The 14,829-nt window shown below is 45.6% G+C and overlaps 1 protein-coding gene across 23 annotated transcripts in view; it reads left to right on the top strand.

The window, feature by feature from the left end:
- PTPRS (protein tyrosine phosphatase receptor type S) overlaps window positions 1-14,829 on the top strand; it is a 733,740-nt gene that overhangs the window by 475,208 nt on the left and 243,703 nt on the right. For 16 of the 23 annotated variants that reach the window (XM_077475694.1, XM_077475692.1, XM_077475693.1 and 13 more), the window contains one exon: window positions 6,788-6,844. The exons of the other annotated variants lie outside the window; for them this stretch is intronic. In XM_077475694.1, the coding sequence (XP_077331820.1) occupies window positions 6,788-6,844 (57 nt within the window). The remainder of the gene's footprint in view (window positions 1-6,787; window positions 6,845-14,829) is intronic. 23 annotated transcript variants of the gene reach the window in all.

Raw genomic sequence — 14,829 nt, 5'->3', positions numbered from 1 at the left:
TGATATTACACCTCCTCCCTCTATTATCGAGGTCTTCCAAGTGCCTATTAATATTGATTAAATGCACCGTGTGTGAGGTAGCTGTGGCCTCCAGTCTGCGTACAGTCCTGTCCCTCTTGCTCTCTGCCCTCTCTAAGGTGGAGAGACAGTCAGTCAGAGACAGTAAGTCAGCCTTAAGGTCAGTGATTGCTGAGAAAAGTGTGTTCTTAATGTCCGATGCAATCGATGTCATATCCCCCAGCGTGAGAAGATGATTGGGGTTCCCCAGCCCGCTTACCGGGTCCTCGGCCGTAGATAGGGAGCCGTCTCTGAGTTCGTCTTCCTCGCCTCGTGTCAGCACCATCTTGGAGGGGGTACTGCCGCTCGCTCTGGCCTGTGAGAGGAAAATGTCCTGGATGCTACGGGTGTGAGGGGTCCCGGACTGATGGCGTGCTCTCGGCCCGGTGTGGTGGCGGGCTGATTTGTGCATGATGCGGTGTGAAATCAGCCGAAGGGAGAGCTATTGGGCTGCGGGTCTCCTGGAGCTCCTGTCTCAAGCGGCCATTCCCGTCACGCGTCAAGCCACGCCCCTCCCACCATGCATTTTTACTTGTGTACCATAAAAGAAAAACAAAGCATCTCAGGGAGTTACTAAGTTGAAATCAGGGTGGTTGGTGGATGCCCATAGAGTTCTTGGGGAAGGGGGTGAAGGACAACTTTCAAATTTCAACCTAGCAGCCAGAGGTGGCTCTGGCTTGGGGAAAAACATTCTATGATGGGGAAATCACAATATTTTCATGCTCCTAATTAAGGATGTAGGTTCAAGTACCATGTTATGTTAAAAAACAGTTCTGATATAAGATTTACCTTATCATCTTGATAGGTATTCTTAAAAAAACAGACCTTGTTCCAGTAAACGTAGCTCCATTGTGCAAACATCTATAAAATAACATGAAACAATAATATGGCTATTTAAATATGCGTGGCTAAAGAACATTTAGTACCCTATATGGCAAAACTTTATACGTTGATTTTCATGCTGGAAAATGCTTTTTAGAAAGCTTGGGCACTTTGTTTTTAGTGAGATAATATATGTAATAAAGTTATGACTGTTTTTAAGGGCTACCTTAACCTTTTATAAAAAAAATTAATAATAAATGCAGATCTATTTGCAGTTAAAAAAGGTGCATTTATTATTTTTTAAGGCCTCATGTACACTGCTGCTGGTAAACAGACGCTCAGAGGCAGTTGGCTGCTTAAAAGTGACCTTGCGGCAAATCCGCTGCAGAGACCACTATTATCAAAAACCGGACCGCCTGCCAAAGCAGAGGATACCAGGGTTATGGCAGCTAGCTGCTGCCATAAAAAAGATATCCCTCTTCAAAGTGCAGATGTATATGGGCGTGCAGTGGTCCAGAAGTGATTAAAATGTATCTGGGGTAAAATCTGACTGTGGCTTAACAGATCTCTTCTGTATACTAGGAAAATCAGGGGAGGGCTGGGAGTTCCCAATATTGCTCACTTTTACAGAACTGCCCAGATCGCCCCTATAGTCCAACAGGTAATTTGCCACCTTTACGGACCCTTATTGATATCTTGGATACTGATCCAATTCCTCTTTTTCCATATCATGGATCCCTACAGACCATCCTAAATCTCTAAATCTGATTCTGGCTCATATCCTTACAATCTGGGATACCATTAAATATTCTGACTGTTTGATATCTGCCCTACCTACCGCTTTTACTGCCCCCCTATTCCCACCTGGGTTGGTGAATCCCTGGAGTTTTCAATTGTAAAAGCACAAAGGTCTCACCATGGTCAGTTCTCTGCTTACTGTTAGAGGAATTTGTTCTTACCAATACATATGTGAGTCTTTAACCAAAGATCATGAATTTTCATTACTGTCAACCGCTTTTGAGCCCGGACGTCGTTTCAACCCTACAACTCAGGGTTTAATCTCTTTGTTATATTCCTCTTTGCAGCATAATACTGGTTCACAAACCACCTTGTAATGCCACGTACACACAATCGGAATTCTCGTCGGAAAAGGCCCTGATGGTTTTCCCGAAGGAATTCTGACGGAATTCGGCTCAAGCTGTCTTGCCTACACACGGTCACATCAAATTCCGATAATTTATAACGCGGTGACGTACAACACATACGACGTGACTAGAAAAGGGAAGTTCAATAGCCAGTAGCCAATAGCTTCTGTCTCGTAGTTGAATCTGAGCATGCATGATTTTTGGTGTGTCGGAATTGCATACACACGATCGGAATTACCGATAGAAAGTTTTTCCGTCGGGAAAATTGAGAACATGCTATCAATTTTTGGCTGGCGGAAATTCGGACAGCTAAATTCCGATGGAGTATACACACGGTCGCATTTTCCAATGAAAAGCTCTCATCTGTCTTTTTCTGGCCGGAATTCTGATCGTGTGTACGCGGCATAAGTGGACGAAAAGGTTCTGAGGTTATGGATTAGGGTGTACACGCTGGTCGATACAGTCCTCCATGTAATTCTGTGCAAAGATCCATGGGAAGCACTTTTACATAAACCTAGCATGGATGTTAGCCATCGGGAACACACCTCATTAATGCGACAAGGCAAACAATAGCATGGTCATGGAAAACACCACTTCTACGTTTTGAAGAGGTTAAATGGAATGGAACGAGAGATTGATGGCGATCCTTGGGGACACATATGCCAAATTTCAATGGATGTGAAAGTAAAAGAAAATCCCAAATTTTGGGTTGTCCCCAAAAAAGTCATAGAGGAGATATCTTCCAATGGGGACACTAGTCCTGGTGACCTGGGGGTCCCCAAGGAATTGCCTTAATTTGCAGGGATTGGACAGAGATGGCAAAAAAAGAAATCTGACCCTCCCTTGCTTTATCCAAAATGGAAAAAAAGGTTTGCCTATAGTTCTACTTTTTTTGGTCAAATTCATATTTAAAGATGGTAAAATAATTCTTCCATCTTTGTGCTAATCGTTATACTTTTTCTTTGTGTAGTGTATGGTGACAGGTAACAAGTATGACAGCTCAATGCTCAAATATAGCACTCCTCATGAACAGATAGCCTGCAGTGCCTTAATGTAAGCTGTGGTTTGCTTCCTGTGGGAGGGAGGTTTTCCTGTCCTCCAAATTCAGCCATGTAGGTTAGTGAGATGGGGGGAGAGGGGTTTGTTGCAACAGGTGGATGATGAGATGGGCCAGACTTCTGGCTGTAACGGACCACAATTCACATTAAATCATGACAGACACTCATATCTATTCATGAGGAGTGCTATATTTAACCACTTTCAGACCGGACCAATTTGCTGGTCAAAGACCAGACCACTTTTTGCGATTCGGCACTGCGTCGATTTAACTGACAATTGCGCGGTCGTGCGACGTGGCTCCCAAACAAAATTAACGTCCTTTTTTTCCCACAAATAGAGCTTTCTTTTGGTGGTATTTGATCACCCCTGCGGTTTTTATTTTTTGCGCTATAAACAAAAATAGAGCGATAAATTTAAAAAAAAATGCATAATTTTTTACTTTTTGTAATAATAAATATCCCCCAAAAATATATGTATATATATATTTTTTTCCCTCAGTTTAGGCCGATACGTATTCTTCTACATATTTTTGGTAAAAAAAATCACAATAAGCGATTATTGATTGGTTTGCGCAAAAGTTATAGCGTTTACAAAATAGGGATAGTTTTATAGCATTTTTATTAATAATTTTTTTTTTTTTTTTTTTTTACTAGTAATGGCGGCGATCTGCGATTTTTATTGTGACTGCGACATTGTGGGGGACCCATCGGACATTTTTGACAAATTTTTGGGACCATTGTCATTTATACAGTAATCACTGCTATATAAATGCAGTGATTCCTGTGTAAATGACACTGGCAGTGAAAGGGTTAACCAGTGGGTGGCAGTGTAGGGGTTAAGTGTTCCTAGGGGTGTGTTACTAACTGATCCAATCACATGGAGCAGAGATCAGCGTCACTAGTTGCTAGGCAGAATGGAAAAATGTTGTTTATACAGCATTTCCTCCATTCGGCCGCTCCGTGAGACGATCGCGGCGATCGAGTCCGCGGGTCCCGCGACCGGACTCACGGGGGTCCCGACCAGCGCGGGAGCGCTCCCGATGGCACGGCGGCAACGAATATTGGACGTACATGTACGCCAATATGCCTGCCCGTGCCATTCTGCCGCCGTACATCGTCGTGCGCTGGTCAGGAAGTGGTTAAAGCTGTATTAAACCCAAAAACAAAAATGTAATATATTGAAGCTTACCAATCCCTAAATGTGGTGGCTGCATTTGTTTTCTTTTTAGGATTTATTTCCTTTATTTCATTTGGTGATTCAGCCATTCTGGATGAAGTAGTAGAGCAGTCCCCTTTGGTCAGCAGCATTGTCAGTCTGGGAGAGGATGGTGTTCGAGATGTGCTAGCAAATTTAGATGGAATTGACTAACAAATTGAAGCTGAACTCTGGATAACACTTTATAAGCAGTTGTAGCGAACATTTTTTTTTTCTTTTGAGATAAAGGTTATACATAAATTAAAGCCGAGGTCCACCCTAAAGTGGACCTTCCGCTCATCGGAAACCCTCCCCCCCTCCGGTGCCACAATCGGCACCTTTCAGGGGGGAGGGGGGTGCAGTTACCTGGATAATCCAGGTAACTGCACCCACTTCCGGGATAGCTCTCTGCGGAAAGGGGCGTAACTTACGCCCCTTTCCGCAAGTGCCCGCCTCTTCCCGCAAGTGCCCCGCTGCCTGCTGGAAAACACACAGATCCCAGAGGCAGCGGGGACCGTCCTCATTGCGCAGCGCGGCTCGCGCATGCGCAGTAGGGAACCGGGAAATGAAGCCGAAAGGCTCCATTTCCTGATTCCCATACCCAAGATGGCGGCGGCAGCACTCGAGTGTCGATCTAGAGATCGGCTTCGGGTGCCGACATCGCGGGCGCGCTGGACAGGTAAGTGTCACTATTTTAAAAGTCAGCAGCTGCAGTATTTGTAGCTGCTGGCTTTTAAAAATAAAAAAAAACGCGGAGTCCCGGTGGACTCCCGCTTTAATAGAATAAGACCATTGTAAGCACCCCTGTCAGTAGAAAATGATTTGTCTCAGCCCTCTAAGGCTCGGTTCACACAGGGGCGACTCAGATCCGACTTCAGGTAGCCCCTAGTCGCCTCAGGTCGGACAACATCAAGTCGGATCTCTGTCTATACGGAGAATTATTAGCTCTGAAGGGGGAACTCCGCGCCAAATTTACGAAAAAAAATTGGCGTGGGTTCCCCCTCCGAGAGCATACCAGGCCCTTAGGTCTAGTATGGATTCCAAGGGGACCCCCCTACGCCGAAAAAATGGTGTGGGGTCCCCCCAGATTCACACCAGACCCTTATCCGAGCACGCTACCCGGCCCGCCAGGAAAGGGGGTGGGGACGAGCGGGCGCCCCCCCCTCCTGAGCCGTACCAGGCCACGTGTTGACTCAACGTTCTCTCCGGCCGCAATGCCAGGGATGCACTGCGCGGCAACTTATATAGGGACAAGGGGCGGGGTCATCGGTTGATGTCACATGGGTTGATGTCACATTGTGACCACGCCCCCTTACGATGTCACAGTCCCGGACGATGCTGGGACTGTCAACATGTGACATCAACCCAGGTGACATCAACCGATGACCCCGCCCCTTGTCCCTATATAAGTCGCCCGCGCAGCGCATCCCTGGCATTGCGGCCATAGAGAACGTTGAGTCAACATCTCCAAGAGAAGAAGGAGAAGAAGAACAACGGAAGGTGACGGCGACGACAGAAGACCGGGCCACTGCCTGTAAAAGAGCTATAAGAAGAAGCGAAGAGGGGGACAAGACCCCCGAAGTCGGAAGAAGAGGCCGGCGGTGAGGAAGAAAGCCGGGCTTCTCCGCTAGCAAAAGAGCTAGCAGAAGATAGCAGAGGAGTCCGGCGAGAAGACCCCCGAAGACGGAAGACCCCCGGAGCTGTGCAATAAACTATTTTAACCCTGTGTTGTGTTTTTTTTTACTTTTTTCACAGGTGAATGGGTAGGGGTACATTGTACCCCATACTCATTCACATAGGGTGGGGGGCCGGTATCCGGGGGCCCCCTTTTTAAAGGGGGCTCCCGGATTCCGATAAGCCCCCCGCCCGCAGACCCGCAGAACGGCCAGGGTTGTCGGGAAGAGGCCCTTGTCCTCATCAACATGGGGACAAGGTGCTTTGGGGTGGGGGGGGCCGCACGCCCCCCTCCCCCAAGGCACCCCCACATGTTGAGGGCACGCGATACGGCTCAGGAGGGGGGGCCGCGCGCTTGTCCCCACCCCCTTTCCTGGCCGGCCGGGTAGCGTGCTCGGATAAGGGTCTGGTGTTTTCATAAATTTGGCGTGGAGTTCCCCCTTCAGAGCTCATTCTCTGATTGGCCACGGCAAAAGTAGCCTGGCCTGGGGCGACTTAAAGTTGTGTTGTAAGTCGCCCCAGGTCGTGTCTAAGTCGTGTTCAAGTCGTCTCCAAGTTGCCTCACAAAGTCGTCCTGAAGTCGTGTCGCCCCTGTGTGAACCGAGCTTCACTGTTGTCTGGACTGCTTGGTCTGTTAAAGGAAGATAAAAATAACAGACTGACTGACAGGCTCACTAGGTGAAAATTAATAAAAAGAAGCCATAAAAAAAAAGAAAACAAATGCAGCCACTATGTCTAAGAATTGTAATGCTGCATTTTAATATTTTTGCGTTTAATGCCGCTTTAAGTGGTGGCATGTCATTCTAACGGTTACCTCTCCCCATTGACTACACAAGGTTAAACACATGATGAATGAAGTTGCACTGGAGATCCTGCCAAGACACTCAGGCGTGGTAAGGCCTCAAAGCTGTCATTAACCTCTTCCTTGCTGTAGTGCACTTTTGCTTTCTCCATATACTATACTAATGCCCCATACACAATATCAGTTTTTCTGCTGAGTTTTTCCTTCAAATTTACCAAAACCATATAATATGAGGTCAAACCTTAGTAGTTTCAACTTGTATGCAATCAGGCAGGCCCTTGCACTGCATGGTTTTGGTAAACCTGAAGGAAAAAATCTGCAGAAAATCTGATAGTATGTATGGGGCTTAACTGTTTAATGAAGCACAATTGAGGGAATCGAGAAAGGGTGAGCTGCTTCTGCTTTGCATGCATGATGGGACAGCTCCAGTTTAAACGCAATCTTTAACCCCTGGCTTGCTAACAGCTTGCTACTGCTTTTGCTAAGTACATTATATGTTTTTTTCCCACAAATAGCTTTCTTTTGGTGGTATTTGATCACCTCTGCAATTTTTATTTTTTACACTATGCACAAAAATAACTAGAGGCAACTTTGAAAAAAAAACAGCAAAAAAAAAAATTTTTTTACTTTCTGCTATAAAACATTTCCATTAAGCGTATATTGATTGGTTGTGCAAAAGTTATCACTTCTACAAAATAGGGGATAGATTTATGGCATTTTTATTATTTTATTTTTTTACTGGTAATGGTGGCGATCAGTGATTTTTAGCGGGACTGCGACATTGCAGCAGACAGATCGGACACTTAACTGACATTTTTGACACTTTTTTGGGAACCAGTGACATTACTACAGTAATCAGTGCTAAAAATATGCACTGTTATTGTACTACTGACACTGGTAGGGAAGGGGGTTACCACTAGGGGCAATCAAAGGGCTGTGTTCCCTCACTGTGGGGGGAAGAGCTAACTGGGACAACACCAGTGGCGTAACTAGAACCTTCAGGGCCCCGATGCAAGAAACCATGAAGGGCCCCCCTGAACCCCAGCCAGGGCCCTTCCCTCCGAGTCCGGCGGTGGAACTCCAGGGCGTGGTCACAGGTATGACCTTTGTGAGCCCTGTAGTTCCACCACTGGTATCAGTAGTTTTTTATTTTTATTATTATTATTTTTTTAGGTGCCCTATTGGGGGACTGTCCCTAGGCAGGATGGGGTCCCCATCCCCAGAAGATATGAGGTCCTTTTCTCCAGGGCATATGAAGTTACTGCCCCCAGGTGAGAAGGGGTCCCTGTCCCCAGGGGAGGTGGGTGTCCCTGTCCCCACGTGAGAAGGGGTCCCTGTCCCCAGGGGGAGATGGAGGGGTTATGTAATGGTGTGTGGGGGATGGGGTCCTTTCACTCACCATGACCAAACACTCATCCATGTTGGCCTGGGCTCCATCCAGTGTGCTGGACGGGCGATCAGCATATCAGCCAGAAAGACCTTTCATCATCTGTGTATGACGGGCTGCACTGCATCTGTGTGCTTAAAGTTTGTTTACCCGGGAGAAGTATGCAGTGCAGTGTGGGCCGGACTCTGGCTGGGGAGAACAGACTTCGGGACTGAGCGGTAATGCATGGAGCAGGAGAGGGGTACTCTGAGGAGCCGGCTGAGGACACAGGTCATGCGGGGAATGCACAACTAAAGAGCAGCCAGTGTGATAGTCGAGCATAAAGCTCTGCTAGTCACCCTTCACCTCCAGCCACCCGTGTGCATGGCACACTGGTACCCCTAGCTGCCTATGCTGCTGCCGGCCATATGTAAAGGGGCCTGCATGGGCCCCCTGCATCACAGGGCCCAGTTGCGGTTGCAACTGCTGCACCCCCTATAGTTACGCCCCTGGACAACACAAAGATCCATCTTCCTGCATAGCAGAAAGACAGGATCTGTGTGATTTCCCCTGTCAGAATGGATATTTGCCTTATTTACACAGGCAGATCCCTGTTTTGTCACTGGGGAATGATCGCCAGACCCGCTCATTGGTTCCCCCGCTGGCCAATGGGAGCATGCCCACAAATCTGCGTGTACAAGCCCGACGTACACCTACGGTGATTTGCACAGCCAACCCAACCTGCCACAGTATAACAGCAGTGGCTGGTTCAGCCTGCTAATTAAGGGGAGTGGTTAATTGGTCACAAGTGCTACAGGTACTATATACTTTTCTATAGTACAGGTGGTCTCCGCATTACAAACATCTGACTTACAAATGACTCCTACTTACAAATGAAGGGAGACAACAGGAAGTGAGAGAAAATGTAACCCTAGTAAGAGAAATTCACTCCTGTAAGAGTTATCATGGGAAAAATCCAGTTGTCATAGGGACAGAAAGTGAGGTAAAATCTTCTGAACAGGGGCACAGTCAGCAAAACAAGTTTTATAGAGGTGTTACCCCTTCCCTATGGTATTGGCTGGAGCTATACTTAAAAAAACTTACCTGTTTCGGCTTCCATACAAATTCAACTTAAGAACAAACCTACAGACCCCATCTTGTTTGTAACCCGGGGACTGCCTGTACCCACTTTGAGCTTGCCCATGTTTTTGCTTGCTGGAACTTAGACTACGTGGAAATTTGACTAAGGCTCCTTTCACACTTGTGTGACCTGAAAGATGCGCGATTTTGACGTGACATGAAGCAATGCCTGTGTAATCTTGAGGTCTATGGACCTCAAGTTGCATAAAAGTCGCATCAAAGTATTACAGGGACTATTTTGAAGTAACTGCAACTTGAAGATGCGCAAATATGAATGGTACTCATTGGAAATCGTGGGGTACGACTTGTCATGTGACCTTGCAGTTCCAAGTTGCAGGACAAGTCGCACAAGTCCCTGAGTCTCTGAGTTAAAAAACAGAAATTATAACAGGAATCTTCAAGCCTGTTAATAACATCTGAAATTTACTGCTAGTAATTTTTATTTTTATTTTTTTCAATCTCTTTTTATTAAAATTTTTCCATCATCACATAGTGAAACATACATAAAAATACAAAATACATACAACAATAACATATTACAAAATGTTATATTTTTTTGTGTAAATTTTATTTAATTGTAACTTGGATAATGTGTGCTAGCCAGATTGAAGGTTTTGTGCAGTGCACAGTGTTCTGCATGTATACAGCAATGGAGCCAAAGCTCCAGGATGGATACCGCTGTGACTGATGTGAGCGAGTTGCCATTCTGGAAGCTCACATTAGAGATGAGAAGGTAAGTAAAAACTTAGACAGAAGGGTGGCTGTGGACGTGGTATACTTGGATTTTTCAAAAGCGTTCGATACAGTTCCCCACACACGGCTAATGTATAAGATAAAGACTGAATTCAGAGAGTAGCGGTTAATGTTTCTTACTTAGTCTAAGGTTATCAGTGGTGTACCCCAAAGTTCAGTACTGGGACCCTTACTTTTTAACTACTTAAGGACCAGGCCTCTTTTTCGGACTTGGTGTTTCCATGTTTAAAACAGTTTTTTTTGCTAGAAAATTACTTAGAACCCCCAAACATTTTATATTGTTTTTTTTCTAACACCCTAGAGAATAAAATGGCGGTCATTGAAATACTTTTTTTCACACCGTATTTGCGCAGCGGTCTTAGAAGCGCACTTTTTTTGGAAAAAATTTTTTGAATAAAAAAATAAGACAACAGTAAAATTAGCCCAATTTTTTTTTATACTGTGAAAGATAATGGTATGCCGAGTAAATTAATACCCAACATGTCACGCTTCAAAATTGCGCCCGCTCGTGGAATGGCGTCAAACTTTTAGCCTCAAAAATCTCCATAAGCGACATTTAAAAAATTCTACAGGTTGCATTTTTTGCGTTACAGAGGAGGTCTAGGGCTAGAATTATTGCTCTCGCTCTACCGATCGCGGCAATACCTCACATATGTGGTTTGATCACCGTTTTCATATGCGGGCGCTACTCACGTATGCGCTCGCTTCTGTGCGCAAGCTCGTCGTAACGGGGTGTTTTTAAAAAAATTTTTTTTTTTTTTCTTATTTATTTTCATTTATTTTATTTATTTTTACACTTTAAAAAAAAAAAAATGGATCACTTTTATTCCTATTACAAGGAATGTAAACATCCCTTGTAATAGAAAAAAGCATGACAGGTCCTCTTAAATATGAGATCTGGGGTCAAAAGGTCCTCAGATCTCATATTTGGGCTAAAATGCAAAAAAAAAAAAAAAAAAAAAAAGAAAATCTGACATTTAAAAAAAAAATATACCTTTAAGAGGTATGGGCGGAAGTGACGTTTTGACGTCGCTTCCGCCCTCCTATGGTATAGAGATGAGTGGGGGCCATCTTAGCCTCACTTGTCTCTATGCCCAGCCGACGGAAGGACCCGATCGCCTCCGCCGCTATCGACGGCTCCGGTAAGCGGCGGAAGGTGCGGGAGGGCGGCGGGAGGGGGGGTGGCACCTCTCCCGCCGCCGATAGCGGTGATCTCGCGGCGAATCCGCCGCGGAGACCACCGTTATCGTACAGCCGACCGCCGCCTGAAGAGATGGATATCTCGGTTGTGGCAGCAGCTGCTGCCGTTACCGAGATATCCCTCTTCAAAAAATGGACGTACATCGTCGTGCGGCGGTCGGCAAGTGGTTAATATCTTTATAAATGATATAGGGTCTGGGATTAAAAATACAATTTCAGTCTTCAGACACCAAATATGCAGTGAAATAACATCTTACAGGATGTCTCCTATTTAAAAGCCGACCTCAATGCACAATGTCTAATTGGGCAACGATGTGGCAAATGAGGTTTAATGTTGTTAAATGTAGTTAAATACTTGTGGGCTAAGAATATGCATGCATCATACATACTAGGGGGATCTGTACTGGAGAAGGATCTCTGGGTTTTGGGAGATCATAAGCTCAATAATCACATGCAATGCCAAGCTGCGGTTTCCAAAGCGAGCAAAGTCTTTTCTTTTATTAGGAGAGTTATGCACTCCAGAGATAGAGATATAATTTTGCCCCTGTACAAATCATTAGTAAAACCTCATCTGGAATATGCAGTTTAGTTTTGGGCACCAGTTCTCAAAAAGGATATCAGGGAACTGAAAAAAGTGCAGAAAAGGGCAACCAAACTGATAAGAGGCATGGAAGAACTCAGCTATTAAGAAAGATTAGGGGGAACTGAATTATCTCTTGAGAAAAGGAGATTAAAGGGGGATATGATTAACATGTACAAATATATAAGGGGTCCATACAGTGAACTTGGTGTTGAGTTATTCACTTTAGGGTCAACACAAAGGACAAAGGGACACTCTTTACACCTAGAGATTTAATCTCCAAATACGTAAAGGTTTCTTCACAGTAAGCTGTGAAAATGAGGAATAGACTCCCTCCAGAGGTGGTTCTGGCCAGCACAGTAGATTGCTAACATGTATACCCTGTTTCTCCGAAAATAAGACCTAGCATGATTGTCGGTGATGGCTGCAATATAAGCCCTACCCCCCAAATAAGCCCTAGTTAAAGTCCTTGTAGGTCTTATTTTCAGGGTAGGGCTTATTTTCGGGGGAAATCGGGTAGGGGTTATATTGCAGCCATCACCGACAATCATGCTAGGTCTTATTTTCGGGGAAACAGGTTAGGTAAAGTTAATCCAGGGAAAATCTGATTGCCTCTCGGATCAGGAAGGAATTTTATCCCCTGCTGTAGCAAATTGGATCATGCTTTTCTGGGATTTTTTGCCTTCCTTTGGATCAACTGTGGGTTTAGGATTGAGTATATGGGATTGTATGATATTATTTTTTATTTTATTTATTTTTATGGTTGAACTAGATGGACTTGTGTCTTTTTTTCAACCTGACTATCCATGTAACTATGTAACTATCTGGAGGAGAAAGTTGCAACACTGGGCAGAATAGACAACCTTAAAGGGGGCCTCTGCTCACTGAGCAGGTGGTTAGGGATGATGTAGAGCAGGAGTGCCCAACCTTTTGAAGAGCAAGGGCCACTTAAGCAACTGGGTAACTAGTCACGGGCCACAATGAGCGGGCGGATGACAGGTCCAAGTCCACTCCGCATATGCAGAGCTGACACAGACACAGCCCGCTCAACTCTATGGGCCCTCAGTTAAGATCTTCCCAGATGGAAGGGGACGGTTCTGAACGTGTCGGAACCGATCGTGTAAAAAGCAGCCTAAGGCTGCTTTCACACTGACATGCCATGGTTTACACACACTGAGGGTGCAGGGCAGTGCACCTGTGGCTTAGCTGTACTTTGCCACTTGCTTCCTCTACCGCCGGCTTCATTCATAACACTCTTGCTCTGAGATGGTGGGTTAGCATTCCACAATCTGGACTTGCCAACCCTCCATCCCAGAGCAGGAGGTCGCGGGCCACATCAGAGTGCTCCGCGGGCCACTGGTTGAGCACCCCTGATGTAGAGGGTGGAGCAGTAAGTCAGGATTATCAGGTAGGAAGATGGGTTACTGTAGTCAGAGGGAGTGGTAGGGATGAAAAGAAAGGCCAGCCCTGGGTTTGAGCACACAAACAGATTTGCCAAGTTGGGAGAAGAAGTGGGGTGACCAGCTCAGAGGTAGCAGCCCTAGAAATCACTGCTACCCCTAACACCCGGGAGAGAAGCCCATCTAGTAGGGATGGTGAGGGTAGTGCAGGTAGTCCTAGTCAATTGGTGGTAATAGGGGATTCTATAATGAGAAGGACTGAGAGAATAAATTGATGCCAGGATCACCTCAACCAAATGGTTTGCTGTCTCCTTGGTGTCAGGGTTCAGCATGTGGTGGACCAGGTTGATAAATTACTGGGAGGGGCTGGGCATGACCCAGCTGTCTTGGTCCACATTGGAACCAATGACAGAACATATGGAAGGTGGCAGATCCTAAGAACCAATTTAAAGAAGTAGGCTGCAAGTTAAAGGGAAGGACCTCAAAGGTGATATTCTCTGAAATATTGCCTGTACCTTGCAAAACACAGGAAAGACAAGGGAGAATAGAGAATTGAATGCTTGGCTAAAGACCTGCTGTAAGAAGGAGGGATTTGGGTTTCTAGAGCACCCGGCTGACTTTTCATTGGAGTAAAACCTACATGCTAATGATGGTTTGCACCTAAGGGGGAGGGTGAAGTAGATTATAATGGGGCAGACAGTGGTCAGTCCCTATTGGTGGGTGGAATGGGGAAACATGGGGGGGAGTGGCTATGGCGGGTGATATGAAGGTTTCCATGTTACAAACAACCATTGGAAATTGTACTATATGTACTAAAATAAAAAAATATGCAAAATAAGTGTGCAAAATGTGATGAGAAAACTATGATTTAATTGGTGTTGCTAAATCTTGGTTTCATTCTTAACATGGCTGGGCTATTAATATTCCTGGCTATGTTCTCTTTCAGAAAGGCAGGGTAAAATAGAGGAGTGATGGCGTCTGTCTTCATGTGAGAAGTGATCTCATAGCGAGTGTGAAAGAGGACCTAGTTGATAGAGATGTGATGAGACTGAAGCATTATGGGTGAAAGTGCACATGGGTGTGCGTACTACAAAAGTAATCATAGGAGTTTGTTATAGTAGACCTCCCAGTCTTAATGAGGAGATGGAGACTCAGAGCCTTGCAAAGATAGAAAGGGCTGCAAGGACTGGGACATTAAAGTGGTTGTAAACCCTTACAACACACTTTGACCTACAGGTAAGCCTAGATTAAGGCTTACCTGTAGGTCCAAGAAATATCTCCTAAACCTACACAGTTTAGGAGATATTTGCAAAAAGACAGGCACCGCTGTCTACGGCGCTTGCGCCGCAGACAGCGACGCGCAGGCGCACTGAGCGCGGCACCCGTCAACGGCGATATGCCGCGCGGGGCGGCTCCAGTGCGCATGCGCGGGAGTGACGTCATCGCGGCTTCGCCAAATGACAGCTACAGAGCAGCCGAGAAGATGGATGCGCCGGACTACAGGGGACAGCGGTGACATCGCTGGCTCCTGTGTCAGGTAAGTGACACATAATGGGCTACTATGCGATGCATAGTAGTCCATTATGCTTTACCTTTGCAGGGAATGAAAGAGGAAGTAAACTCATCAGGGTTTACTT

Source organism: Lithobates pipiens, unplaced genomic scaffold, assembly GCF_037356315.1.
Source record: "Lithobates pipiens isolate NorthernLeopardFrog02 unplaced genomic scaffold, aLitPip1_a1.2 Scaffold_13, whole genome shotgun sequence".
Lineage (NCBI taxonomy): Eukaryota > Metazoa > Chordata > Amphibia > Anura > Ranidae > Lithobates > Lithobates pipiens.
This window is presented reverse-complemented; position numbering and strand designations above follow the sequence as displayed.